Genomic DNA, 25,995 nt, shown 5'->3' with positions numbered 1-25,995 from the left:
ACCTATTCAGCATATCATAAATAATAAAATGTCAATAATCGATCCCGAGATCACTTCTTCCGCTTATTAGCTCGCTCATTCTTCCAAGGTCACCCTTCGCTTTGCCTAGTCACCTAATAGTAGTAGTATATTATTAGGTATAGCGAAGTGACTATCTGAATCACTCGAGTCCGAGGAAAATTAGTATTGTTGTTAGATATAGAATCGGGGGTCTTAGTGCTAGCATGGATCTACTTATCGTTTAGCTCCTTTTTAGTTTTTCGTAGCCTTTTCGTAGTGTCAAAGAACAAGAGGATAAGGATGATGGCTTCTTCGGTAAGCATGTCGATCTATTTCGTTAAATTGACGGTCTATATGATGTAATGCCGGTGACCGAAACGGTCAACAGCTAGTATGTCTAAATCTAATCAAAAATGCAAGCCTTCATGGAGTTAGGTTGAATGTACTCCGAAGCATTACGGAAGCTGGTAAATCCCCAACGAATCTGTCCAGCCATGGCAATCTCAACATCCAGGTCCTTCGCAAACTGCCAAGCGAGACCAGTGTCACGCTGGAAGGCACGGCCAACCAGAATAACATCCAGATCATCCTCGTTTAGGATCTGATCGGCCAGTTTGCCATTGTTGATCATGCCAACAGCAGCAACCAGCATTTTATCACCAACAGCCTTCTTGACAGCCGAAGCAAAAGGAACCTGGAACCCAGCACCAGAAGTCACCTTCTGAGCCGAGTGCACACCACCAGAACTGATGTCGATGAGATCGATGCAACCTTGCGCAGCAAGAGCGCGGGCAAACTCAACGGTGTCCTCCAGCTTCCAGCCCTTCTCGCTCTCCACCCAGTCGGTCGCCGACACGCGGAGGAATACCGGGACATTGTCACCAACAGTGTCACGAGTCAACTGAGCGATCTCCAGAGAAAGGCGAATACGGTTCTCGAAGCTGCCACCATACTTGTCGGTGCGCTGGTTAGACGAGGGGCTCAGGAAAGACGAGAGAAGGTAACCGTGAGCATTGTGGATCTCGATGAAATCACAGCCAGCAGCAATAGCACGCTTAACAGCAGCAACCCAGGCAGCCTTAACCTCCTCGATATCGTCCGCGGTCATGGCAATAGGGATGGGATCGCCCTCAGCAAAGGGAATCGCACTAGGACCCTTAACATTATCAGTCCAGCCACCAACATTGTTGTTAGCGACAACACCGCCAAGCCAAGGCGCAACGGTCGAAGCCTTGCGACCAGCGTGAGCAAGCTGGATACCGATCTTCTGGCCCTGGCTGTGGGCGAACTCCACGACCTGCTTGAGCGGGGCGATCTGTGAGTCCTTCCAGAGGCCCACGCAGCCGGGGGTAATGCGGCCCTCAGGGACAACGCCGGTTGCCTCAATAATCATATTTCCGGGTCCGCGCTGGGCAATAGCACCGTAGTGTGCGAGGTGCCAGGCGGTCATGTGGCCATCTTCGGCACTGTATTGGCACATGGGTGCGAGCTAGGGTCTTGTTAGCGGTGCAATTGAGCGAAATGTGGAATCACATACACCCAATCGGTTCTGGAATGTTACTCCACGGACGGTGAAAGGCTTAAATAGCTTGGGAATGGGCTTTCCGCTTGTTTGAGGATCACGGGCAGTGCCTGCTGGGGGGCTCTGGGCAGGGGTGAAGTATGAGATGCCCTCAGCGGGCTTGACGGAGACATCGGGCCAAGTCATTTTGGAAGTATTCTCGAATGAATATTATAATTATTATGGGATTGAACATACATTGCGTGGGGATTGTGTTCAATTTATGGATTTGATCTACAGTGGGGATGTGAAGACTTGATTTATCATCTGGAAAATTTTCGATGTTTCCAACACGATTCTATAGCTTTAAAAAATACTTAAAAATACTTAAATTGTCAAAACCTCTTAAGGAATTTAATATCCCGCCAGGGGCCAATCCACGCAATACAAACGTAGACCTCAAGCCATTTGTCAGGATATGAGGCAAAACACAGAAAAACACCCAAAAGTCGCCGAATGATATCCACATCCGGTTGAACAGAACCCCGGCCTTATGTAATATCCGAAAAATTCATCTACAAATGTTGGCCGATATCATGTTTGAGATCAATAGGTGCTATTCATGATAATGTGTCGGCGAAGACATTGACATAACACTGCAGAAGTCCTCTGAAGTAAAATTTGCCATCGTGCTCATCAATTGAAGAGGATTTCGAAACAGCGCCATTCGGATAGATGGAATGAAATCCGCTACCCAGATTAAGCACAAAGTGAGTGGAGCATATGAATCTATTTGGCTTTCCCGTTGACAGCATCCCGTGAAAGTGTACCTCCCGGAAGAAGCATCCCGTCCCGATCGATAAGTGCCCGCGCCCGAATATAGGGATCCAACTTCCAATAGTTAACCCGAAACTCCTCAATAATCGCATTGCGTCTAGACTTGAGACCGTCCACCTTCGATACTTCTTTTGTTCCATCGGTTGTTGTCGTGGCTGAGATCCAAGCCGCCGTGGCAGCGAGCATCCGGATGCCGATCATCATGCGCTCGTACATGAGTGAGTCACGAGTTGCAGTGTCTTCCATAGTTGTATTCTCATCTTTCACGGGCTCGATATATTTATAAGTCCAATTTTCGTCGCCCTTGAGTTCTTTAGGGATCTGATTCCGTGGGACGAATTTATCGAGGTCTGCGATGGACCGGGTAAAGTGGACCTTTGAGGCAACGACAGGGTCCATCCATCCGTGAATGAGTCGCCAGATTCCTGAACAATTAGTCCTTGTCTGCAATAATGTACCTACTGCTGGACTTACCGGAGAATACCCATGGTGCGTTGTGGATGAGAAGCAGTCCCAAGGACTCCGGGTAATTGGCTTCAAAACATTTGATAATGAACTTGACGGGTGCGTATTCCTGGCGAGCAGTCAGCATAAACCCGAGTGGCTGTTATAACGGGACATTTACCATATTTGATAGACCGAACCCCGTCATATCAAACACAATTGTCTATGCACATGTCAGCACCAGTCCACACATTCAAAATCAACGAGCACGTACACCAGTTTCAACCGGAGGAGCCACGATCAACCGCGTCGACTCAATGACATGAACAATATACCGCTCGAGAGTCTCTTCACTCTGAGCGCCAGGCTTGTGAATCTTGACTCGAACATAGTTGACAGGACGACCCTCGCGATCAAATCCATGAAGGAAGCTCTTTCCCATCTTGAGCTGGTTGATGAAATCAGATCCATCTTTCTTCTCCTTCGCAGATGACCCTGAACCATGAGCTTGCTTCAGCGCGTATTCCTCTCCACGAGGCAAGATTTCGTCGTCGACCTCTAGCTCCTTTCTCCACAGGATAGTCGACGCCATCATCGAGAATGCCTTGCCGATATCCCATTTCCTGGCCCGCAGAAACCGGAGTAGCAAGCTGTCAGGATGTTCTTGCTTGACCATTTTCAAGATCGCAAAACACATCTCTTGTGGTGTCATCTGAGATAGGATACTCTCCATGGATTTGATCTCGGAATCTTGGACACCAAGCTTGCGGAGTTCCGCAAAGAGGGACGCAAAGTGTTCGGGGATGACCTTTCGATTGGCCATTTCTGACATGAGAGTAGCTTTGGCATCCTTGTTCATGAGAGATTCCACTTTGTCGAGTGATTCTTGCTCTTTGTTTTTCGCATTGTTTCCATTGGTTTCGTCATTTGTGTGGCCGTTTGTGTGACCGTTCGTATTTCCGTTGGCTTCTGTTTCTGTGGTGGCTCCATTCGACTCCTGTGTGGATTTCCCTTTCAGTGCGGCTGTGATAGCTTCCACCGTCGGTTCATTTATCTCGTCCAGAGCCTGGAACAGTTTGCTGGGGGGCCTTCTGGGATTGGGACCTCGTATACTGCCGATAACACCGATGCGACAGAGGTAAAGATGATGGCCCAGAACTCGAGGAGCTTTGCCTCTTGGTCAGGGGTGAGGTGGCCGAGGTGCCCTGATAACTTGTTGGAAATGGGAGCCATGATGTGAATAGGCACAGTGAGTCGAATACAGAAAGTGAAGGCACATTCTCGACCCTGGCATTGCGCCCCTATTCAATGCGACCGAACACCCACATGAATGGACTAGGCTGCCTCGGCCAATATCAACTCAAAGTTGATACCTCGGTGTTTTGCGTTGATCAAATTATTGACGCATGGGCCCTTTTTTCAGGATCGTGAAAACAGCCCTGACGAACGGACCCTGGGGAGGGGCAGGATGCCGATCCCCGTTTTGCGGAGATGATCGTCCTCCAAAATTGGTTTCTTTCAAGTTTATGGAGTTTCAAATACGAAAAGCCCACAAGATCTTGGCAATTTTCAACAACTTAGAATTTTGACATCCGTGACATTGATGGGCATATGGAGTACCTCTTTACGTTGCGGCGTACTACTCCCATCTCTCTAACTTGGATAATTTCAATTGCATACCTTCAAGGGGTTGACCCTTTATATAGTCAAAGTCCCCCCCAAAGTAATCTGCTGCCCGGATTTTCAGTCTCACATCGGAAAAGACCACGAGGCCCCGAAACAGCGCACCGGAATGAAGCCTTCGCAATATCCAACATTACTACGTAGAACTAACTATACTCGGTCCCTCCTACAAATAAGAGACCAAGACAAATAACTACCACATTATGACCAGTCGGTTGGGCTTGAAGAAATCGCCTGGAAGAATGGTGGTATATACATCTGAACCCCTTCTGGAGATTTGATATCTATGATCAAGTCTATAAGCTTCTACCCCGCTGTAGCAGCTCTTGGCACGCGCAGATTAAATACAGCATGCCTTTCAATTTTTGCCTGGAGACCGAGGCTCTTGAAGAGAGAATTTTCGTGCGAATTTCCTCGCACAGTTTGCGCTTGATCAGACTGCACTATAGGCGCATAATATGTAATAGATAGATAGATAGATGGATGAAAGATCATGAATGGCGATGGGTTCTGGAATCTTTGAGGCAAAAGCTCTCTATGTATAGCTAGGGAGACACATTTTGTGGACAATCCGTGGTATGGCACACTGAGTCTCGGGTCTGACATCATTTCAAATAGGTTGGAACTGCTGCAGTTGTCGGTGGTGATGGTGGCCTTGAGGGTGGGGCTTCCGGCTCCCCCACTGGAGGCCAGGGTAGCTCTGACCTTGTGAAGGGTCAGAGTATTCCCCTGCTTGTTGGCATTAGGTGTCTACAGCACTTGACAAACAAAAGAATGCTAACACCCCTTTTCGTTAGAGTGTCGCCTCAGTAGCAGGCTGTGAACGGGCTTTTGCAGTTCTTTTTTATAATTTCTACAATACAATCTCGCTTTTTCTGACTCAAAATCAATCTTAGTTTAGCCCATCGTAAATATCTTTCTTCCTTTCAGCCCATTTAATCGACGCAAATTCGTAGAAAACTATTCAGTGCAAATTGCCTTAGGCTTTCCTATTTTCTACGACAGCCTACTCTCCGGAACCCCAACTTCTGATCCATTATTGACTGGGATGCAGCTACGTTCAATGAATATTCCGGAGGCTAGATCCACCATGTCGAAGAGGTCTTCGCCCAAATTGTTTTATATTAACAGATTATCATATGACCAATCCATAATCTCCTAATTCGCAATCCCACATCCAGCAAGATACTTCATCAAGGTGATCAGGCTGAGATGAAGGCTCCCACCAGCACTCCAACAAGAAAAATCGGTACCAAAAAGGAGCAGCACAGTCCGAGCAAAGACGTCTCACAGGTAAGCTCTCCCATGATATCTGCACTCGGGTATGATACTCCCTTTTCCGTGGCGATCAATCTGGAGTCTCTGACGTGATAGGCTGGAGGGCTGAAAATATGTGCAACCGGGACCCAGTTATTGGTGACCGCCATGAAGAACAAATGCAAGAATGGCGGCCAAGCAATTGTAGTGAGCAGCGTTGGGATTACTGGGCGACTCGCCTCCATAGTTGTTTGAACCGCAAAACCCATGGCCCCCAAAATCACAAGGAAAAGGGATAAGTTCAACAAGATGCCACTACCCATTGTATCCCTGTATGCTTTCTGCAAAAGGGTGATGGATGTAGCGTTGTCGCTAGAATTTGCCGTACTACCAGTAACGAAGGAACCTTTGGGCTTGCTTCCTAGTAAGTGGAACCGAATCACGGCATATAGATGCGCTATGGAGAGTGGATCAGCGTCACCTTCTAAATAAGCATGGATTGAGACTTACCTGCAGCGAGCCAGCTATTCTCCGCATGTGCAAAAGGCGTAAATGGAACACTAGCGTGTGCACTCCGACACCAATCATATGCCCACGTAGACAGAATGTGAGCAGTGGCCAGAACGATCTGTAGTTTGATCTCAAAGGATGACGTGTTGGGGATGAGATCGCCGTCGCAGACTAAGAGAAAAGGAACAGCGGCATAGCCAACGACAAAGGTTACCAGCCCTGCCATGATAGACAGTCCACCCAGGGCAATGTCCCAACGCATAGTCTTCGGAATCGACTTGTTGGCAGAAGGGAAGACCACAGAAATTTGCTGAGAATGGCCAATATGCCAGCGATTGCGCTGTTTGAGATGTCCTGCCAAAGAAGTAGGAACGAGTCCGAATTGCAAGACTTCCTGGACCTGCATCGTGCGTTTCCCAAGTCCCCGCAGAATAAGCGATAGCTGCCAGTCTTCCGAAAATGAGAACGTCGGGTATCCGCCTGCTTCCAAGATAGCATCGCGACGGAACACGGCACCAGAGCCAGCGTCAAGTGCATGGCCAAGCAGATCGAGCTCGGTATTCTCACATGTGTAGAAATACGCCCGCGATTGCGAGAGCGGATCGCCAAGTGGCAGATTATAGAAATATTGCCTTGTCGTGAGTAGCGCTGCCTCGGGAGCTTTCAGCAGATGGGGCAATGTTGCACGCAGGAATTCAGGCATGAGAATCGAATCCGCGTCGACGACTGTGCAGAATTCCGGTGGGTCCTCGGTTTGCAGCGAGAAAAGCGCATAGTTTAGATTTCCTGCTTTCGCAAACGATTGACCTGACTGTTTCCCGCGGGTGTGGTAGGTCAGATGGCTCCATTTCAAAGAAAGTTTGGCAATTTCATCACGAAGGTCAAGTGATGCACCGTCATCTAGGAGTCGAACTCGGAACCGGGAAGCCGGGTAGTCCAGCACACAGGCTGCTCGGACTGTGTCTAGGATAATTTCGACTGGCTCTCCGCAGCATGTTACCAACACGTCGACTCTGGGAAGATTTTCACTGCTGCACAATCTCAACTTCTTTCGGGAGATGTGATCGGGAGAGCTTGTTGCTGCCAACGACAAGCTTTGATGTTGATACGACATGTCTGTTCAGATTAACACTTGATCAATGCAGTATTTGTCGGAACAAACTTACGAGCAAACAAGCCCTCGATGGCTAACATCAACCACATCTTCCATGTCGGTTCAGGGGTCGTCAGAATGAAATACAGCCGAATAACGAAGTAGACATATGTAGTCCATATTGCTGCTTGCGCTACATGATGAAGGTACTTTCGGTATTTTTCCCCAAGCAAGATTCTCTTCTCAGAGGAAAGCTCCTGGATTTCGTGAACATGGTCAGGAGACATTGAAGCGAACTTGATTCACAGAGCAAAACCGCCGTTGAGTAGTGCGGTTGTGTTTCTTGTGCATATTATAGATTTTGACTGCAGATCAACTGATCAGACACTGAGAATCAATGTCTCTGTTTTGATTTTCAAATTGCCAACTTGTCTCGGGATGAAGCTGTAAGGAAAATTTTTCGGTGCCAAAATAAAGGGGCATGAATTGCATTGAAGGCCCCATATGTATCTAACTACAAGCAGGACATCCACTATTATTCTAGAACTCTCTATATCTATTATTATAATAATATACACACTATCACTGCCGAGAACCAATTAAATTGACGCCTTTGTGTGTGTTTAAACTAAACTAAACTGTCAATTTCAAGTGGAGTCGTATCCTCCCACATCCGATTGGACCGGTCTATGAGAGATAAAGCATCTCGTATGGAGTTGAGTTAAAAGTAAACGTCTGACTTCAGCCCAGCTTTAGTTATCTTCTTGGTATCGCCCAGGCCCAAGATTGAGGACCAGATGCGATTGCCCCAAGGATAGTGGCTCAATCACTCTTTGGTCAAAAGATCAACCGAGGGCATAACACCGGCATTCTCAAAAGCCCGATACGTCTCAATCCAAGTATCCAGCGTCCGATCATTCCGATTCCAACCAAACTCCCTCGCTTTATTGATCGAAGAGATAGTCAACCAAGACTTCCCCGTAGCCCAATTGAAGAAACCCCAAGTACCCCAGTCAAAAGCATCCGCCTTGCCTCCGTACTTGGCAACGACCTGTTCCCAAATCTCACGCTTGTCCTTGGCCCACTCGATCATATCGATTTCGTTGGCCAAGGTACTGGCCTGACCTGAAGCTTTCTTGAAATCAGGCTCGGGAACCTCGAGGCCAAAGTGCGCGGCGAAATCTTGCCAGATGTACTTCCACACAAACACGTCGCCATTGACGTGGTTGAATGCTTCGTCTTGGCAATGCTCCTGGGAGGCGGACCAGACGGAGAGATCAGCGAGACTGGGTGCGTAGGAGTTATCATCGATGGAGTTCCAGAAATACTCGTTTCCTGGAAAGTGGGCAGGCTCGCCCATTTCTCGACAGATCAGCATGTAGATGGCGATGGTCAAAACTTCTGACATGCCATTCGCTGAGATTTGGTTAGTTTGAACGTGACATGGGACTTCATTCATATACTTACCATGGGGCGCGAAACCGTTGATAGCATTTGGTCGGATGACATTCCATGTCCAGGTCTTGCGACGAGCTTGTACCTCGCGCAGGTAGTCCTCCTGGTTGTAGTAGAAGTTGAATCCCTTGTCGTCGTACCGGGGAAAAGACTCCTCCAGCGGGACCTTGACAGGGCCGAGATGAACTCCGTAGTACTGTATAGATTTGGTAAGCATATTGCGGTTGTTAGCCGCACGAGGGAGCGGTAGCTCACCTTGCCGCCAGTCTGAAGACACACGCGCTGCAGCTTGGGACACACACTATCGACCGAATCCAGGAAATTTCGAAACAGCGGGACGTTCTTATCCCGCAAAAGGCGGAAATCATCACTGTGAACATATGAAGTGAAAAAGGCATGAGTGACATCACTGCACACGTTTTCTAAAGTTGCATTAATCTTCTCAACTGGATCGAGGAAATCCACAGCCACAAAGTTGACACGGGGGTCAACCCAGGCATTGGGAAGAGGCCTCCTGGATGTGACAATGATCTTGCTCCTGTTGATAGTTGTCAGTATAAGAGACTGTTCTTCTGTGCAATTGTTGTCAGGTGGGAGATATGTACCATTCCTGCTTAGGTTGACGAACAAGATGTTCAATAATATTGAATCCACTTATACCATTTGCGCCCGTGACAAATGCAACCTTCCGTGCTGATGGAGCGCCCATTTTTTGATTTCTTGAACAAGTGCTCTAGCAACGACGTTTTCAGGAAACCCGAGAATCTTTTATATCTTCAGGTCCACCCCATGTCTCAATGTAAGGGTGACGATCTTTGCTCGAAGAATAAGCACTCATGGATCCCGGCTAAAACGGCTCCCGCTCTGCAAAAGACGGTCCACATCTAAAGTGACTGGGAATACAGTATGTTGAGGCCGAAGGTGGCTTTCGGCTAGCCGAGTGATTGATGCCCGATAAACACGTCAACCGTGAACAATCAAGTTGTTGCAAGCTTATTCAATCTATTTCACTGGAATAAATCCAATTGTTTTATTACTGAAATGGACCGAAATGACGCGCATAGCGTGAAATCAAACTTGGCGGGGCTTTTCGAGGCAAGATTTGGCGACGATCATGGCGGAATTGGGAGATCTCCATGGAATCTTCGGAAACTTGTTGAATCGAGAAAAGTCACAGATCACAGTTTCCGTCAAGATTCCGTCAAGATTCCGAAGTTGAGGCCTGAGGTGTCTACGTCTTGCCTTGCTCACATGAAAGAACCTGAACCTGAACATGTTTTATATAGTATGGAGCTCTGCAAATTGCTCAAGGTCAATTGAATAAACCGTGATTCATGATAAGTATGTACATTGAATCCATGAAATATATACGTAAATGCGATCAATATATAGGCCGAAAGGCTCACCATTCTAGGCGATCATCACAGACAAGCCTTACATCAAATCTCTCCTGGCCTTTCCAGACTTTGCCCCCGTCATTACAAGACGCGACAATATCCCGCAGATCACTAATCATGCCTCCAGGCCCACTAGCGAACACACTAGTCGGGCCACGCACGGTGTCCTCCAAGAAGGAATTCACTAATTGAGGCAGATCCGGATGACGAGAGAAATCCTCCGACCCACCAAGCCGTTCAACCGATGTGGGTTTATCACAGCCACAGCATGAAGACTCAGAAGCAATCTGCACTTTCTCGTCGATCTTGGGAACTGTTAAATTGCAATTCTCCGCAGAGATCTCCGAAGGTGCCTTGCTGCTCGCGTCTCTGGTTGCGAATATTCGGATCTCTAGGTTGAGCGTATTGCGCACTTTCTGTAGCATATCGAGCTCTGCACCAATCCACTCTGTGTTTGCAGTGTGGCGGATCGCCCAGATGAGTTCGACCTTCCGGTCTGGAGAGGGCTGTTGGCGGGCGAGATCGAGAAGGACGGGGAGAACGTAGGTGATGCCTGTTCCACCGGCGATACAGATGATATTTGTAGAAGGTGTTAAGTGGGTGGTGATTGATTCACCGTATGCGCCTGTCAAGATCACGGGAGTTGATTTGGTTTCGACGGCGAGGTCAGCGACTTTTTTCGTTTCGCCGCCCTTTGCACGGAGGAGGTAAGAATGCTTCACTGTGCCGTTTGAAATGAGGGGGAGGTTGAGTGGCGTGAAGGGGTGGGATTGCCAGACGCTGCCCTTCGTGAAGCAAAGATAGTAATGTTGGCCTATGGCCCAGGGGTCTTGGTTGTTATCCAAGTCGAGGCGGATGACGTCGCCGTGGTCGGGGTCTGGGAAGCGCGTGATTATGGCGTCGGCGGTTTTGAAACCTAGACTAGCGTCGCCGTGGTTGGGGTGGTAGTGTAAGATAGCGGTGCGGACCAGCCTTGCGCCGCGATCGAGGAACCAGAATATCAGCGAAGGCCACATGAAACATTTGAGTGCTTTCCAGTGCGCCCAGCAGGCACCGATGTAGACCATGGCGAGGATGTAGTGTAGTTTGCGGAAGGTTTCGTAGCCGGTGAGCCTGATGCCCCACGGTGTGCTCAGTCCGAAGAGAAGGAGAAGGAGAATCATAGCGACGATGCCCCAGACAATGTATGTTTGTGTGACCCACTCGATTCCGACGGTAGGTTGTGGTTGATATAGTCTGAGCTCGACTACACACCAGCCGATTGTATGAAGGGAGCTCTGTACGAAGATGATGTAGCCCAGCCAGCGGTGAAGGAAGTTGAAACTCTGGTATGGCAGGCCAGTGATTATAGAGAGGAAGGACTCTCGGCTGCTCAGCAGCACAGAGAGCGGTGTGAGGGCATATGCTAGGGTACCGACGCGGTCTGACCATGGGCCAATACTGTCACGAATGTTGTACACGCCAGGCATATCGGAAACCGGCGTGACCCATCTGTGGTAACCGATGCCGACAAAGCTGAAGATGAGAAGGTAGCCCATCAGTAGGGCAAGGTTGAGAACCTGGAGGCGAGTCGTTCGGCCGAAGATAAGCCGAGCTGCATCGGGTAGGAGATATTTACGGGTGAAAGATATCAAAGCACGTCGAGCTTTGACTAACCCCGTTGGTTCTTGTGTTGCTGGTGATGGTGATATTGTGGGCGCATTGAACTGATTGAGAATAACCCAAAGGAGTAGAATGGCGCCAATGACACACCACATGATGCCCGAGTATAGCATTCCCCGGTCGTGGGATGAGTATACATCGTCGAGATAGGCACAGGATCCTGCATCATTGGTGCATGGCACGGCACGATCAGCATATCCCCAATGTGGCTCGATAGCTGTCGCCGCGCTCATGTTCTGAATATGACGTGCATCCAGTTTTGAGAACATGATGCCTTTGATTGCCTGTGATAGGCGGTATGCAAGTACAGTAACGCTGGAGAGAAAGAGATAACCCAAGAGGACACCAATTATTGTGTGACCTCATATCGAAGGAAGAGTGGTAGTTATCAGGTTCTCGTCCGGGGGAACCAACGATATTTTAACGATTTGCACGCGAATTCGACAATTTTATGAGGACATTTGAGCCCAAACGTGGCTGTTTCGAAATTGAGTCGATTTGAGCACATTTCTCTGACACCATCTCTGGTTTTACTCCACTTTCTTTTTTAGCGTGGAGCCATGCGATCAGGTTATAAGGTCGGGGAGGTCCTCGGACACGGCTACGTTGTATAATTGTATGAATATACCACTATATTGACTCTCCGTCAAGATGCAAGGCATGGATATGGGTTCGAGTGACAGCGAGTGTCAAATCTCCGTGAGTATGCCAAGAATAGTCATTCCTAAAACGGTCTCGCTAACGAAGCCAGATGCTGTTCAACTTCAATACCATCGACGCATGTTTCCTATCAACAGGATGGCAAATTAAGAACAATGGCATGTTCGCAGCAACATGTATTGGTACAGTTCTACTTGTTGTACTTGTCGAGTTCTGTCGACGTATTGGTCGGGAATATGACAATTTCTTGACTCGCCAATTTCACCGCCAAGCCGCGCACAGCACTTTTGCCAAGAAATGGGGGGAATCAAGAACGGCTATTACTTTTCGCGCAACGCCTTTGCAGCAATTGACTAGGGCGGTCATTCATGCCGTTACATTTGCGGGAGCTTATATCACCATGCTGTTGGCCATGTATTTCAATGTTTATGTGATTATTTGCATCTTCATTGGGGCCGGGTTGGGCAAATTTTTATGTGATTGGATGGTTGTCACCGTGGGCATCGATGACGTGCAGGAAAGAAAAATGGAAGAGACAACGATATGTTGCGATTGATTGATGATTGATTGCCTACATGGCTATATTAATATTGTACGGTTTCCAGCGTTTATAGCGAAAATATTGACATCCAAAGCCGAGCCGGCCATTACATCCTGCATCTCCTTTCGTTGTATTTAGTCGTCTCCATGTCACTAATGCTCATTCATCCGTATTACTGTTCAATTGGCATTATTTCGAAGTCCTTGCCTGTAGTAATGAGCAAGCGCCGGGCTGCGGAAAAGTTCTCTGAGCGGCCCCGAAAATCCCACGGACTGGGCACCAAGAAGTCAGCGATCAAGCTATTTTGGACTTGTCTGCAACTATTTTCTTGGTATTCTAGAAGCCGACATTCCGTTCCTTGACACGACCATATTTCTGATCTCCTGATAGCCGATGATCCGAACTAGAAAACAACTCGCCCCAAAAAAAAGAAAACCACGCGTAGACTCCGAAAAGACTTTGCTGGCATCTGTTGGTCGCGTGCTCGTCTCATTGTGTGTCTGCTAATAGTCGACGTAATAGTGACAGATTCATGTTACTCAGAGAAGCCAGAGATGCTCGAAATCCCCTTGCGTCGTATCCCTGGTGCCAACATACCTTCCTCAACTGGAATGCTAACAGCCGGCCGTTCACCCCTCGGCCTTGGAAAGTTCAACCTGACCAACCGGCAGTGTGACACATCACGAGGGCTCATACTTGCGGGGGAGACGAACAGAGAACGTTGAAGCTGTTTGTAGGTGTATATCAGAAGTGATTAAAGGGAGGTATTTCTCCCCTACGGTTACAACAAGAACTGCGACTGGCATCAAAGATGAAAAGCTATCGACCACATGCTCTTCTAGCACTCGGAATTTCCAGCCTCGGCTTCGCAAATGCCGTGCAAGAATACACCGACGTGGTACGGTTCCGCAGCCCCGGCGGTGTAACCGCCGATTCTCTGCACAACATTCATGTGGAGTTTGAAAGTCAATTTGAAGGTCATCTGCAATTTGTCTACGGAGGATGTGGAATCGAAGATCCGGCACAAAATCACCATGAGATTGGGAACACGTTCGTGAAACGTGGAGCACACCCGGAGCGTTTTGTCTGGGCAACGCCATCCGATACACCCAGTCTGGATTGTCTGCATGCTTTCTCCGGTACAAGATGTTTGGGTCGCTCTCCTCCTATCCACGTTTCGTCGCCCATCAAGAAGCGTGAGAACATCGCTGATGTGGCTGATGCCATGGGACCGTGGTTCGATGGAGTGGCTTATATGAAATCCAAAACCAATGAAGAAGCCTTTGTAACTCGAGCCAAGAATAGCTCAGTGGCGATTATTGGTGGTGGGATATCCGGGCTCATGACAAGTCTGCTCCTTGAGTCCGTCGGAATTCACAATTGGCACATTTACGAATCATCCGAGCGAATCGGCGGCCGCATTCGTACCAAGTATCTCAATAACACAAGGCCTGATGAGTACCAATACCAGGAAATGGGGGCTATGCGGTTCCCAGTGAGTATCACTTATGCGGATACAAATGAGACTTTGGAAATACAAGATCACCGCATGGTCTTCCAACTCGCCGACGTCCTCAACAAGATGAATGCAGATCAACCAGATCTCGCTATCGAATTCATCCCCTGGCATGAAAGAGGTCCCAACTTGCCAGCAAACTCTGGTGGACATCGTCTGCCGAATGGTCGAATTCCCAGTGCCGCTGATGTTACAGCGAACAGATCGCTTGTTTACACACCGACATCAGCCCAAGAATCAGTGATTATGAATGCTGAATCAGCCTATGAGAACCTTACCAACCTTCACAACAAAGAGACCTTGCGGGCGATTGGAAAGAATATGTACACAGCGCACAAGCAAGCTGTGGAAAGTGGGTTGCTGGACTGGTCTGAAGCCGGATACCTACAATATGCCAAAGGCTATAATTATAGTATTGTCGACAAGGTAACCGACTCGTACAATTTCGACATTTGGCAATCTTTTTATTACGAGGTATACCACGCGTCGACCGATTTACGCACCATCGACAAAGGCGTCGAGTCACTTCCACGAGCATTTACCCCACATATCGAAGGGAAGATTACTTTGAACCATACAGTAGAAGGCCTCATCTATAACGAAACCAACGACAAAATTGCTATAGCCTGGCGCAAGGATCCTCTTCAAATGATACCTGAGACTATCGAGTACGATCACGCAGTCGTAACCGTCCCATTCACCAAAGTGCGGCTGTGGGATCTGCCACGATTCTCATCCGTCCTCAATCGCGCCATCTCTACGCTAAACTACGCCCCGGCCTGTAAAATCGCCCTAAATTACAAAACACGCTTCTGGGAACACCTGGAAGCCCCAATCTTTGGGGGCTGTGGCTCCGTCGATGTACCTGGTATCGGAGACATATGCTATCCCTCATACAACACAAATGGCACCGGTTCAGGCGTAGTCCTGGCATCGTACATCTTTGATGCGCCAGCACGTTCAATAGCTGCTCTCAGTGACGAGGAACATGTCGCACTTGCCCAACGCACGATGGTCGAAGTTCATGGCGAGATTGCCGCGGAGCAGTTCACTGGCCATTATGAGAGAAAGTGTTGGGAGACGGATAGACATCAAGCGGGTGCATGGGCGGATCCAGTTGTTGGGCAGCAGAAGGAGTATTTGCCTGCTTATTATCAGACAGAATTCAAGACCATTTTTGTGGGTGAGCATACTAGTTACACCCATGCTTGGGTATTTTCGGCGTTGGATTCGACTGTCAGGGGTACAGCGCAGTTGTTACTCGATCTTGGGTTGGTAGATGAGGCTAAGGAAATTGTTCAGACTTGGATGGGGAGGTGGATTCGGTTGTGAGGTTTGGATTTCTGTGCTAGAACTTGGGTTTTAATGGTTTTTTGACTTGGATTTATGACTTGGAGGTTCATGGACGCAGAAATTCTTCTCTGTCATTAGATTTGCAACACGATACAAAGCTGATAAACTGAACAAAGGTCTCTTTGTTTTTTTTGTTTCATTTTAACAAAGCTCACCGAATTCAATAGTGCAGCGCGTACTAATTATTTTAGAACAGAGGTATTTAAATATAGTAACAACAAGATTCGCTCAATATCTCATCCGCCATTGTAAAAACCCCTTCTAGCAATACTCATCCCCTGCAAATCTGGCCGCCCGAGGGATAATCCTCCAAATTCAAACAGCCAACCACCCGTCTACTAATGGATCTGACTCAAGGTGTCTTCTTAGACCGTGATGGTTATATCCCGGACAAACCAGGTGGAAAGGACGTCTACTGGGTCACGTTGTGGTTCGACCCTGAAGAAGCTAGGTTAACAGACGTCGCATTGGCCCATCTAATGACCTACCGTATTCGAAACCGACAGACGACAATTAACACCGAACCTAAGCACCAGCGGTACTCTCACTGTTTGTCACTATGCATCGAAGCATATATGTGGGATGAAGATATGGTTTATGAAATCGCAGAACGTCTCATGGATTGGTATTTTGCTAATATCTCTGCACAAAATATCATTTTCAATCGGAGTCTGATCTTCCGCAGGAGATCACTCGGTTGAAAATTGATGAAAAAGCTCATGCACTCTTGTCGGAACTCTCAATGTACGGTTATACACAAATCGAACCCCTCAACGTTACTTGTTCTTGAGGCCTCTTACAAAGTCTACTATTAGCTATACAGATAGTGATCATATAATTCTCTACGTAAAGTGCAGGATCAAGATGGGGGATTGTTAATGCAACTCCCAATCCCGATCCTTGGATAACTAGTTAACAATCCCTCAAGATATTCATGCTTGTTATTAATTACCATTGAGTCAGCAGGTACACGGGTGCCTAGGTGGTCGGTCCATGTGGATTTCTAATCAGATCAGCGCACAGCTGAAACCCTAAATTGCTCACCAATGTGATCAAATGTGCTTACCCCTCGAGTTTGTTTAAATGAAAACAGGCTCTTCGGATTATATTTTGATCAATTCGCTCAACTTCCATCAAAATTATCGCTGCCATGTCCCAACCAAAAATCAAAGCGGTCTTCTTCGACTTCATGGGAACATGTCTAGATTGGCACGGCAGTGTAGTCAAAGCTTTACTTCCTACTATTACCCAAGAAGAAGCCTCAAAGCTAGCCCTTGAATGGCGCCGGCAATACTTCCTCGAAAACAGCAATCGTGTCAGTCAAAACCTTCACCCAGAAGATATCGATATAACCCTTGCCCACACTCTTGAAGTCGTTCTCGACCAGTCGCCCGAGCATCAACTCCTCTTCGACAGTGAAGCCAAAGCAAAACTCATTCAAGCATGGCATGCCCAGAAGGCGTGGCCTGAGGTTTCAGAAGCAATTAAGAGTCTTAGAATCAAACTCGGCCTGGAAGTGTTTGTTCATGCAAACGGCACGACCCGGTTACAGTTGGACTTGACTCGCTCATCGGGATTAGATTTCAATATGCTGTTTTCAAGCCAGCTTTTGGGTTCTTACAAGCCCAACCCGGAGGCATATCAGGTAGGGCTACAGCTTGTCAAACTCCAGCCAGAAGAGGTTGTGTTAGTTGCGGCGCATGCGTATGATCTGCGGGGTGCGAAGAAATGTGGCTTGAGGACTGTTTACGTTCATCGTTGGACCGATGACATTGATGAAAATATGGATGAGGTTAGAGGTGAATTTGATGCGTTTTTGGACAATATGGATGGGCTTGCTGATGTCATTGCGGGGTTATGAATTTGTTTTCAGTCTATTCGGTTTTAGACATTGACGATGTTGTGAATGAGATGTTTTATCTTGATGGTATTGGTATAATACTTAATTTTGAAAGTGGCAGAGAAGAAAATATTGTTTCTGATTCTTTTGGATTGAAGAACATACGGATACTAGTCACATATTTAACTTTTGACTAAATGAGGGTCGTAGTCGGAAATATTCCGACTGCATTCCTCAACACTCGTGCTGTGCGGCTTTTGTCTTTTATGCCACCAAGTTAAATGAACTCATCAATGCCGTGCATGGCCTCAAAGCGCCAATGAGAATCAACGCTTTGACTATTCATGTAGATAACGGACCAACTCCGTGAAGTTTGAAGGCGCATAGGGGCAAGCATCAAAGTGACAAAACCCCCCTGACAAAAGCCTGAAACGCCGTGAGAAAGAAAACCCACATAATCCACGTCATGTTCCATTCCACATCACCACGCTGCCTTGAAAATATTCTACGCCACTTCGACGGGGTAGCGGAATATGGTCCAGAAGCAGGCCCTATCGGCCAGTACAATTGCCGAGGCTAGACCAAAAAAACAAAGCCAAGACGACTTTGAGCCAAGCAAGCTTTGTCAAATACACTTTCGGCAGCCAAAATAAGTCAGAGCGAATCAATGCCGTAGAATATAACTTTTATATACATTTCCATCTCCTTACGATATTATTAAACCTACACAGAAGACATACAACCGAGTTCAAAACCAACATCCCTCGGCTCTCAACACGGTTTTGCGGGGAAACAAGTAAGGAGAAGCGGGTCGGATTATCCCCCGCATGACCTTCCCCACGACAACGTGGCTATGGGGTTTCGCATCCCGCTCTGGTTATGGTGTGAAATGAATAAACTAACAAATGATAGTGCCCAATTGATGCTACTATCAGCTACCTCCGGTTGGATCTGAAGAGAATTAGACTCTTGGCCCTAGGTGAGATTTGGTTCAGGTTGGTTGCCGGTGGAGAAAATCTGGGGTTAAGGGGCGAGATGGATCCAAAAAGCGGTGGATTGAACGGGGAATAGGTCGAATTAAGAAGGTGGGTAGGAACAGTAGCTGGATAAAAATTTGAAAGAACAAGTATAAAGAGCACTGCGGATCGTGAACCTGTTTTTCTTTCCCTGTTCCTAGTCCGTGTATTTCTTTTTTTATCATCTTCCCGGAACAGTGGGCTTTTCTTATAATCTACTAAATCAGACTCATTTGGAAAATTGCTAAAATCTGGTCCAAAATGTCGGACGACAATATCAGCGACAAACATGAGACCTCCACGGCGGAGATGCTCCGCCGTTATCAAACCGCGGACAGTGTCTTACTTCCTATTCCACGCGATGCCTTTGAAAAATTATACCTCAGCCCCAAGACTCCAAATGCGGGCAAGCTGCGATCTACTTTTGGAAATCCCACGCCGATCTGCTTGATGGGTTTCTTGCTTGCTGCAACCCCAACGGCAATGCTTACCATGGGCTGGAGAGGGGCAGGTGGAAATGGCGGTGCCATTATGTACGTGCCAAAACAACGATCGTGGTGAGGAATATATACTAATCAACTTCTTGCTAGACCGGTCTATATCTTTTTCGGGGCAATGGTGCAGATATTTGGCGCAATTGGAGAATGGATTCTGGGAAATACATTTTCTTGTGCTCTGTTCTTCACGTATGGTATGAACTTTTCGTTGATATGACCCAAAAATGGCACCCTTTTAATCAAATTGGAACAGGCACTTTTTGGCTAGTTCAGGGTACATCGCTTATGCCATTTTTCGCGGTTGGCACAATGTACTCACCCACGGGTAACACATTGGAGGGCATGCAAACCGCCGAATACAGCGCTACAGTCGGTAAGTTCTCCAATTCAATTATAGGGATACATTCTGTGGAGTTTGTTAACATGTTCTGGAATAGGACTCTACTACGTCTCCCTCGCAATCCTCACCTTCATCTATTTAATCTGCTCCATTCGCACGAATGTCTGCCTCTTCCTTGCGCTATTTTTGCTTGTGATCACCTTTGGGCTGTTTGCAGGAACCTATTTCCAAATGGCATTGGGTAATCTTGTTCTGGCTGCCAAACTACAAAAGGTATGGCTGAATGACTGCATGTCCATCGAGTATACGCTGATATTTGTTGACAGGCCGCGGGCGCTTTTAATTTCGCACTCTGCCTCCCGATCTGGCATATCTTCATTGCACAAATCCTTGACGCCGTTGATTTCCCGGTTTCACTACCTGTAGGTGATTTGAGTACAGTCATCCTTGGAAAAAGTCAGAAGGCGCGCAAGCGTGAGGTTGAAGGACAGAATTAGGTATGGTTCATATACAGTATCAACGAATCAATGAACACAGCTCTATGCATTCCAATTCAACAGCAAGTAAAGAAACAAAAATTGGCCTCAAAAGGAGTTCAATCTCTTGTAGATTCAAAATGATACCCGAACGTTCTCATTTTAATTCCAGTGCCAAGATTGGGGTTGGCCCCTGGCTTGTTCATTATTGGTGAAAGCGAGGCGGGTCGTCCATTTCTTTTCTTATTGGTCAACTTTTGCCACGCGAAGAATGACTTCTACAGTAAGCGACAATGAGGACCTCGGGATGAATTAATATAACTAACTAGTACCCTACCTGCACATTTAGGTATCTATTGACACCATTTATTGATTATATCATTCAACAGAAGACCGGGCCGCCATACCATTAACACCAAGTGATCAGGTCTTGCCATGTCGGTTCAAGCGGATCTAACCCACGAGACACGCTAAGATATCTCCATAGCGCTAGGAACGATTTTTCGCTTCCGAGCCGTGGACCGAACCATGAAATGGCCGGGCTGGATCAGGGGAATAGAGCGAGGATGAGCTTTTTGAAGAAAAGGGAAAAGGGGCTGGAATTGAGGCCACGAAGAAATTTCAATGAACTAATTCATTCCCCTGGGGAACTTATGACTCAGTGACATTAAACAGGTCCGTGTCCGTAAGCTGATAGGCACATCAGATACCTAGCCAATCTCAACCACGATAGTGAAGCCAAGGCTAGTCTTTAAATCGATTAGGTCCACATTTAGGACCCTGCGAACTTTTCGGGGAATTATGAATGTTGCCTACCATTGAAGTTAAAGGGCTTGCTCTGCTGTACTAGTCTCGAGTGGTTTTTTTTCATCCGCCACCGATTTTTTCCCTCTTAGCAACACTGAACATTTCCAACATAACATCAAAATGCGCCCGTCTTTGATCCTCACTTCTGTTCTTGCGACATTGGTTGCTGCCGACTCTAGCACAACCACCATCAGCTATTTTGGACTTGATTCCGGCACGAATACCTATGGCGCCGATCCCGGCGCCTACACTAGCACCGCTGCTAGGGTCATTGGCAGTGATAGCACCGCTACCACCTACGAGATCGGATGTCTGAAGGGTGCAGCCAAATGCGCACTCCCTCATTCTGTGACTTTGATCCAGGGTCCTGCGACCTATAGCATGTCAGGCGAATACAGCATCCAAACCCTGGGCGCTACCGGTATTATTACCGATGTTGAGGAATGCTCTTTCACCCATACCTCTGAATCCGTCTCTTGTTCTTGGAGCGTTGCATTCACCGTATCCTCGGGAGACATCACCGTTTCAACTTCCAACATCGACTCGAGCACTAGCATTGCGCCCGAATCTGTTAAATGGAGAGCCCTTGAAGTAACTGCTGGCGCAGCCACTTCTACTGCTTCTGGCTCTGGCACTAAGGCTACTTCCGGAGCTACTTCTACTGCTTCTGGCTCTGGCACCAAGGCTACTGCCGGAGCCACTTCGACTGGTGCCGCAGCAGCTATCGCGAAGCCTTTGATCACAGCGGCGCCAATGGGAGCAGCTGCTATTGCTGCAATTGTGGCCATGTTCTAGGCCTCAATATGTCAATATCACCACTGTAATCAAATAATGCATCGATTACGGAATAGCTACTCAAATACATAATACTTGGGGCAACCTCGTTGTATCCAAAGGACCTAAATTGGGTGTAAAATTTCTGAATTGTCTGGAAATAGCTTGAATTAAACGGTTTCCCCTGCAGCGATACAAGTGACTATTTGGCCGCTTGGTAGAAATGGCAAAAAGAAGACTGGGAAGAGACTCCAAAGTATGTACATAGTGTAGAAATTGGGGGAAAAAGCTGGTAGAAAGATGTTTTGAATATATAAAGGGAAATGAGAATAGAGTGATATTGAATGTTGCCAGACTTTGCATACGGAATGTAGCCCATATACAATTTGGTAGTGGGTCTAGTTTTTCCTGTATCAAATTGAGGCTGAGGTCCACTCAGTAGATCTTCAGTTTCACTATATTGACTTGGCTTTTGTATCAACACCTTTTGAAATGGTTTGATATCTACTTTGCGCGGGACACTTCTACCTACTATTTCGCTCTTTGACCAAGATTTCACACAACATTCCGCTTTGAGTTTCTATCTTCAGCGTCAATCGTTGCAGTCTCCCAAATTGCCCACCGACACGATTTCACAACTCAGTATTCTTGAGCTCGTCCATGGTCTGGTGGTTAAACCATCGACGTCTACAGCGATCCAAAATATACCACCCTCCACACCTCTCATCGCCGAACTCCGTCACGCGTGTTTTGAGAACCACAATCATGTCTGAAACTATGAACAATTTCCGTGATAGCATCATTATACTCGAAGGAGAATGTAACTGGGCCATGTGGAAAGTCACTCTTCAGAGTGAGATTTCATCAAATGATGATAGACTATGGGGCATCATCACTGGCAAGGAAGCCCGCCCGCGAGACTTTGTGCTGCAAGCTTCTACTACCGCCAGATTGGGGACAAAATCATCCATCTCTTCGCCCTCAATATCTCTTGACCCTCTAGACGAAGCGATTATCTCAGAAGTCGAGAAAGCTCAGGGAGAGTGGGATCACCGCAATGGTCTTGCTCTCACATACATTCAATCTACTATCAACACAACGATGGCCCAAGCTGTCCACATAGAGGATTGCCATTTGGCTTACGAAGCCTTTGAGTCTCTCCGCAAGATATGTGAAAGAAACCCACCATTTACGGCTTACACAACGGCAGTTCGCTGGCTCACATACAAGTACGAACCTGAACAAAATCCCCACGAGTTTGTCCAAAATTGGGCTGGCCGTCTCGCCGATATGCAAATGACACAACCCAGTTCACCAGTCTCTGAGCGTCTTTGCTGCCAGGTTTTTCTCGCCGCTGTGATTAACAATCCAGCTTGTCATGCCTGGCTGGATGAGCTGTCATACGACAAAGGCGTCTATACTGAACCTGACATCGTGGCGCTTTATGGACGCTTCCGGGAGTTGGAGTTGCGGCGTATTAGTCTCGAGGAACAACAGGAAGATGCCCAGAAAGAGAAAGAAATTCAAGAAGAGGATTTCAATGAGTCTCTTTCTCTGTTACAAAAAAGGGTGAATAGAAGTAAATGACGGGAAGCCTCCTGCAAGTTTCAGCCACCCGAGACTGGAGGATCGACACCATAACCGCTGCTCATTAAGATCAAAGTATGCCCCAAAAGCTGACTTTGGAAATTCATAGGTATGAAGGATACAATGAGAAATACAATTATTTTCGTGACTCTCTGTGTGATGATTGAATGACCTCATAAAGATGATCGTTCTAGGCAAGTCACAGGTCAAATTAGACTTCACACCCCACGACACAGCCACTCTCTTCACCCCTTGGATAAAATGTCTGCCTAGCTTATTCTTCTCTTGCAGAAGTATCGCAATCATCTTCTTTTTGTCTTGTCGACTGTGTTGCCTGGGGTCCTGTAGATCCTCAGGCCTCAATCCATCCCAACTTGATTGACACACCAAGGGGAGGGGAACAAGCGGCGAAGAGCTTAAGGCGACAACCATCAGCCCATTAAACCCTTCGCTCAAAACATTTTCATTCCTCCAACCATTGCGCCATGCCCCTCCAACTCAAGGAGACAGTGACGCGCCTCGCCACCATCTCCAAGCTCCTAGTGCTATCCTACATAATAGACTGGGTCTTCATAATGTACGCGGCGAACCCTCATCCCAACAAATCAAACTAACCCGACCCAGCGGTATTGCTTTAATCGGCTATGGCTTTTACAAACAAGGACCAAACCAGCATGCTTTCAGTCTCACAGATCCTACGATCAGCTTCCCGGAACACACAGAAACCGTGACCACCACAACGCTCATCCTCGTCGGGCTTTTCGCGCCAGCCGTTCTCATCTTCCTGATCTCATGGATCCTCGTCCCAGCAACCGCCAGTCGCAATGATGGGTCCAAACCGCCCGCGGCGCAATACATCCGTCGCAAGTTCTGGGAATGGAATGCCGGCTGGATGGGGCTTGCGCTGGCGCTTGCGAGCGCATGGACAGCCACTCAGGGATTGAAGGTGCTCGTCGGTAAACCGCGACCTGATCTCCTGGCTCGGTGTAATCCGGACCTTTCGCGGATTGCGGAGTTCACCATCGGCGGGCTTGGAGATAAGGTGCGCGGTGCGGCGACGCTGGTTTCATGGGAAATTTGTCGCGATCAGTCTAATTCGTTGCGGATGGATGGTTTCGCAAGCTTCCCCAGTGGCCATTCATCCTGTATGTCTACGTCGACGGTCATATATTCAAAGTGCTAACATGTTACAGTCTCCTTCGCCGGCCTGTTCTATCTAACACTCTGGCTGTGCGCAAAATTCTCCGTCGCGTTCCCTTATCTGCCCCAGTACCCTGTTGAAGACCAGAGCTACGCGAACGACCACTCGTCTGTGCGGACGCGTGGGGCCGCGCCGCCAATCTATCTCATGCTGCTTTCTTTTTTCCCGACCGCGACAGCGTGCTTCATTGCCGCATCGCGCTGGTTCAACTATAGGCACCACGGCTTTGATATCCTGTTCGGGTCTGCCCTTGGTATATTTTTCGCTTACATCGGCTTCAACATGTACCACCTTCCGATCCGGCGCGGAGCGGGCTGGGCCTGGGGTGCGCGCAGTCGCAAACGCGCATTCGTCCGCGGTGTTGGGTTTCCCAGTTCGCTGGGGACGGATAGCTGGGCGTTTGACACACGTGGTGCGGTTGGGCATGCGGATGTTGAGAATGCGCCGGGTGTACCGGAGACGCCGTATGAGCATGTCAAGCCGGGTAATTCAGAGGGTGCTAGAGTCGAAGCTTGAGTGCAAATGTGCTGGATGGGAACATATGATAAAACCGTTTAGTTAAAGTGTAGTATAGTGTATAATAAAGATCCTGAATCGGAGACAGCATAGGCATCGTTAATAGTAAAGGACAAGTTGACTTGGGCCAGCTTATCGCCAACCGCCAACCCTTCCCTCGTCCCATCTCGCTTTTGCTTCTTTTCTAGCTGCCAGCTTTGAGGCCTCGCCTCTCACGCGCCGTACCCAATCCGCAATTTCCTTCTCTGTAGCGCGACCATGGTGATCTTCATCAAGGAAGCTCTCCTCGACCGCATGACAAACAGCTTCCTGTTCCGTGATTGCTGCACTGTAGCGCTGGTACAGTGCTTTAGGCGACCATGGCGCAAGGGCAGAATCCATCTCGGCTTGCTTCTTGCGCCAGGAGACCTCGAGGGATTGGTGGGTAATGAGCATTGTTTCTGTTGAGGCGCGGAGCTCGGCTAGGTGGTTCTGCGTGTCGAGCACGCGGGTTGCGAGGTCTTTGTTTGAATGGATCAGGGTCTCGATGGATTGTTGACGGGCTGTATAGGAAGGATGTAGACTCGACAGAGCAGAGATTAAGGCGGGATCTTGGAGGATTGTTTGAAGGTCGATAGTGCTGTTTGAAGTGGTTAGAGGTGTTCGGCCGTTGCGAGGCAGCTAGCTTACGATTTGTCTTTCACTAGGTCTGGAAGCCAGCCTTCCTCAATTGTAGGGGGATTAGGGATGTAGGGCTGCTGAACTGGTGCCTGTGTCTGATCTGGCTGGTAGGCGGACATGCTTTGCGGGGTTCCTCCCCGACTAGCTTCGTGGCTGCTCGGCTTTGGAGGAGGCGGAGGAGGCGTATTTAGATCCATGATCTGTGGGGAGTAGAATTGAGATTGCGGTGGGAATGGTGACGCTGGTTGAGACATAATATAGCTGATACCGTTATGGTCAAGACTTCTCATATGCCTTTGGAGATTGATTCTAAGATTGGCTTAGGCCCGAGATATAAAGAGGTGAAGACGGCCCGAGCTCGGGATCGAGGCG

The 25,995-nt window shown here is 47.9% G+C and overlaps 13 protein-coding genes across 13 annotated transcripts; 7 read left to right on the top strand and 6 right to left on the bottom strand.

Moving 5' to 3' along the window:
* Window positions 1-403: 403 nt before the first annotated feature.
* On the bottom strand, window positions 404-1,708 carry N7529_004749 (NADH:flavin oxidoreductase/NADH oxidase; the record flags this gene model as incomplete). Its single annotated transcript, XM_057240276.1, has 2 exons — window positions 404-1,489; window positions 1,538-1,708. 2 exons carry the CDS (start codon window positions 1,706-1,708, stop codon window positions 404-406), a joined length of 1,257 nt encoding a protein of 418 aa, XP_057099571.1.
* Window positions 1,709-2,290: 582 nt separating this feature from the next.
* Window positions 2,291-4,015, bottom strand: N7529_004748 (CRAL-TRIO domain-containing protein; the record flags this gene model as incomplete). Its single annotated transcript, XM_057240275.1, has 5 exons — window positions 2,291-2,763; window positions 2,813-2,912; window positions 2,964-3,005; window positions 3,057-3,848; window positions 3,896-4,015. 5 exons carry the CDS (start codon window positions 4,013-4,015, stop codon window positions 2,291-2,293), a joined length of 1,527 nt encoding a protein of 508 aa, XP_057099570.1.
* A 1,652-nt stretch (window positions 4,016-5,667) lies between these two features.
* N7529_004747 (glycosyltransferase family 2 protein) lies at window positions 5,668-7,612 on the bottom strand (the record flags this gene model as incomplete). The annotated part of the gene is made up of 3 exons (XM_057240274.1): window positions 5,668-6,206; window positions 6,233-7,348; window positions 7,399-7,612. 3 exons carry the CDS (start codon window positions 7,610-7,612, stop codon window positions 5,668-5,670), a joined length of 1,869 nt encoding a protein of 622 aa, XP_057099569.1.
* A 539-nt stretch (window positions 7,613-8,151) lies between these two features.
* N7529_004746 (SDR family oxidoreductase) lies at window positions 8,152-9,489 on the bottom strand (the record flags this gene model as incomplete). The annotated part of the gene is made up of 4 exons (XM_057240273.1): window positions 8,152-8,741; window positions 8,793-8,976; window positions 9,036-9,318; window positions 9,386-9,489. The coding sequence occupies 4 exons, from the start codon at window positions 9,487-9,489 to the stop codon at window positions 8,152-8,154; spliced, it is 1,161 nt and encodes a 386-aa protein (XP_057099568.1).
* A 693-nt stretch (window positions 9,490-10,182) lies between these two features.
* N7529_004745 (ferric reductase family protein) lies at window positions 10,183-12,108 on the bottom strand (the record flags this gene model as incomplete). The annotated part of the gene is made up of 1 exon (XM_057240272.1): window positions 10,183-12,108. The coding sequence occupies one exon, from the start codon at window positions 12,106-12,108 to the stop codon at window positions 10,183-10,185; it is 1,926 nt and encodes a 641-aa protein (XP_057099567.1).
* Window positions 12,109-13,851: 1,743 nt separating this feature from the next.
* N7529_004744 (flavin monoamine oxidase family protein) lies at window positions 13,852-15,888 on the top strand (the record flags this gene model as incomplete). The annotated part of the gene is made up of 1 exon (XM_057240271.1): window positions 13,852-15,888. The coding sequence occupies one exon, from the start codon at window positions 13,852-13,854 to the stop codon at window positions 15,886-15,888; it is 2,037 nt and encodes a 678-aa protein (XP_057099566.1).
* Window positions 15,889-16,250: 362 nt separating this feature from the next.
* On the top strand, window positions 16,251-16,610 carry N7529_004743 (uncharacterized protein; the record flags this gene model as incomplete). The annotated part of the gene is made up of 1 exon (XM_057240270.1): window positions 16,251-16,610. One exon carries the CDS (start codon window positions 16,251-16,253, stop codon window positions 16,608-16,610), a length of 360 nt encoding a protein of 119 aa, XP_057099565.1.
* Window positions 16,611-17,059: 449 nt separating this feature from the next.
* Window positions 17,060-17,770, top strand: N7529_004742 (Haloacid dehalogenase type II; the record flags this gene model as incomplete). The annotated part of the gene is made up of 1 exon (XM_057240269.1): window positions 17,060-17,770. The coding sequence occupies one exon, from the start codon at window positions 17,060-17,062 to the stop codon at window positions 17,768-17,770; it is 711 nt and encodes a 236-aa protein (XP_057099564.1).
* Window positions 17,771-19,026: 1,256 nt separating this feature from the next.
* On the top strand, window positions 19,027-20,099 carry N7529_004741 (putative plasma membrane ammonium transporter (Ato3); the record flags this gene model as incomplete). Its single annotated transcript, XM_057240268.1, has 5 exons — window positions 19,027-19,298; window positions 19,356-19,456; window positions 19,516-19,635; window positions 19,700-19,875; window positions 19,929-20,099. The coding sequence occupies 5 exons, from the start codon at window positions 19,027-19,029 to the stop codon at window positions 20,097-20,099; spliced, it is 840 nt and encodes a 279-aa protein (XP_057099563.1).
* Window positions 20,100-21,005: 906 nt separating this feature from the next.
* On the top strand, window positions 21,006-21,680 carry N7529_004740 (uncharacterized protein; the record flags this gene model as incomplete). The annotated part of the gene is made up of 1 exon (XM_057240267.1): window positions 21,006-21,680. The coding sequence occupies one exon, from the start codon at window positions 21,006-21,008 to the stop codon at window positions 21,678-21,680; it is 675 nt and encodes a 224-aa protein (XP_057099562.1).
* A 744-nt stretch (window positions 21,681-22,424) lies between these two features.
* N7529_004739 (uncharacterized protein) lies at window positions 22,425-23,246 on the top strand (the record flags this gene model as incomplete). The annotated part of the gene is made up of 1 exon (XM_057240266.1): window positions 22,425-23,246. One exon carries the CDS (start codon window positions 22,425-22,427, stop codon window positions 23,244-23,246), a length of 822 nt encoding a protein of 273 aa, XP_057099561.1.
* A 485-nt stretch (window positions 23,247-23,731) lies between these two features.
* On the top strand, window positions 23,732-24,963 carry N7529_004738 (phosphatase PAP2 family protein; the record flags this gene model as incomplete). Its single annotated transcript, XM_057240265.1, has 3 exons — window positions 23,732-23,823; window positions 23,871-24,391; window positions 24,440-24,963. 3 exons carry the CDS (start codon window positions 23,732-23,734, stop codon window positions 24,961-24,963), a joined length of 1,137 nt encoding a protein of 378 aa, XP_057099560.1.
* A 132-nt stretch (window positions 24,964-25,095) lies between these two features.
* Window positions 25,096-25,877, bottom strand: N7529_004737 (vacuolar protein sorting family 37 protein; the record flags this gene model as incomplete). Its single annotated transcript, XM_057240264.1, has 2 exons — window positions 25,096-25,582; window positions 25,633-25,877. The coding sequence occupies 2 exons, from the start codon at window positions 25,875-25,877 to the stop codon at window positions 25,096-25,098; spliced, it is 732 nt and encodes a 243-aa protein (XP_057099559.1).
* Between the last annotated feature and the right edge of the window lie 118 nt (window positions 25,878-25,995).

Source organism: Penicillium soppii (assembly GCF_028829465.1).
Source record: "Penicillium soppii strain IBT 18220 chromosome Unknown utg000004l, whole genome shotgun sequence".
In the NCBI taxonomy this organism is placed as follows: Eukaryota; Fungi; Ascomycota; class Eurotiomycetes; order Eurotiales; family Aspergillaceae; genus Penicillium; species Penicillium soppii.
This window is presented reverse-complemented; position numbering and strand designations above follow the sequence as displayed.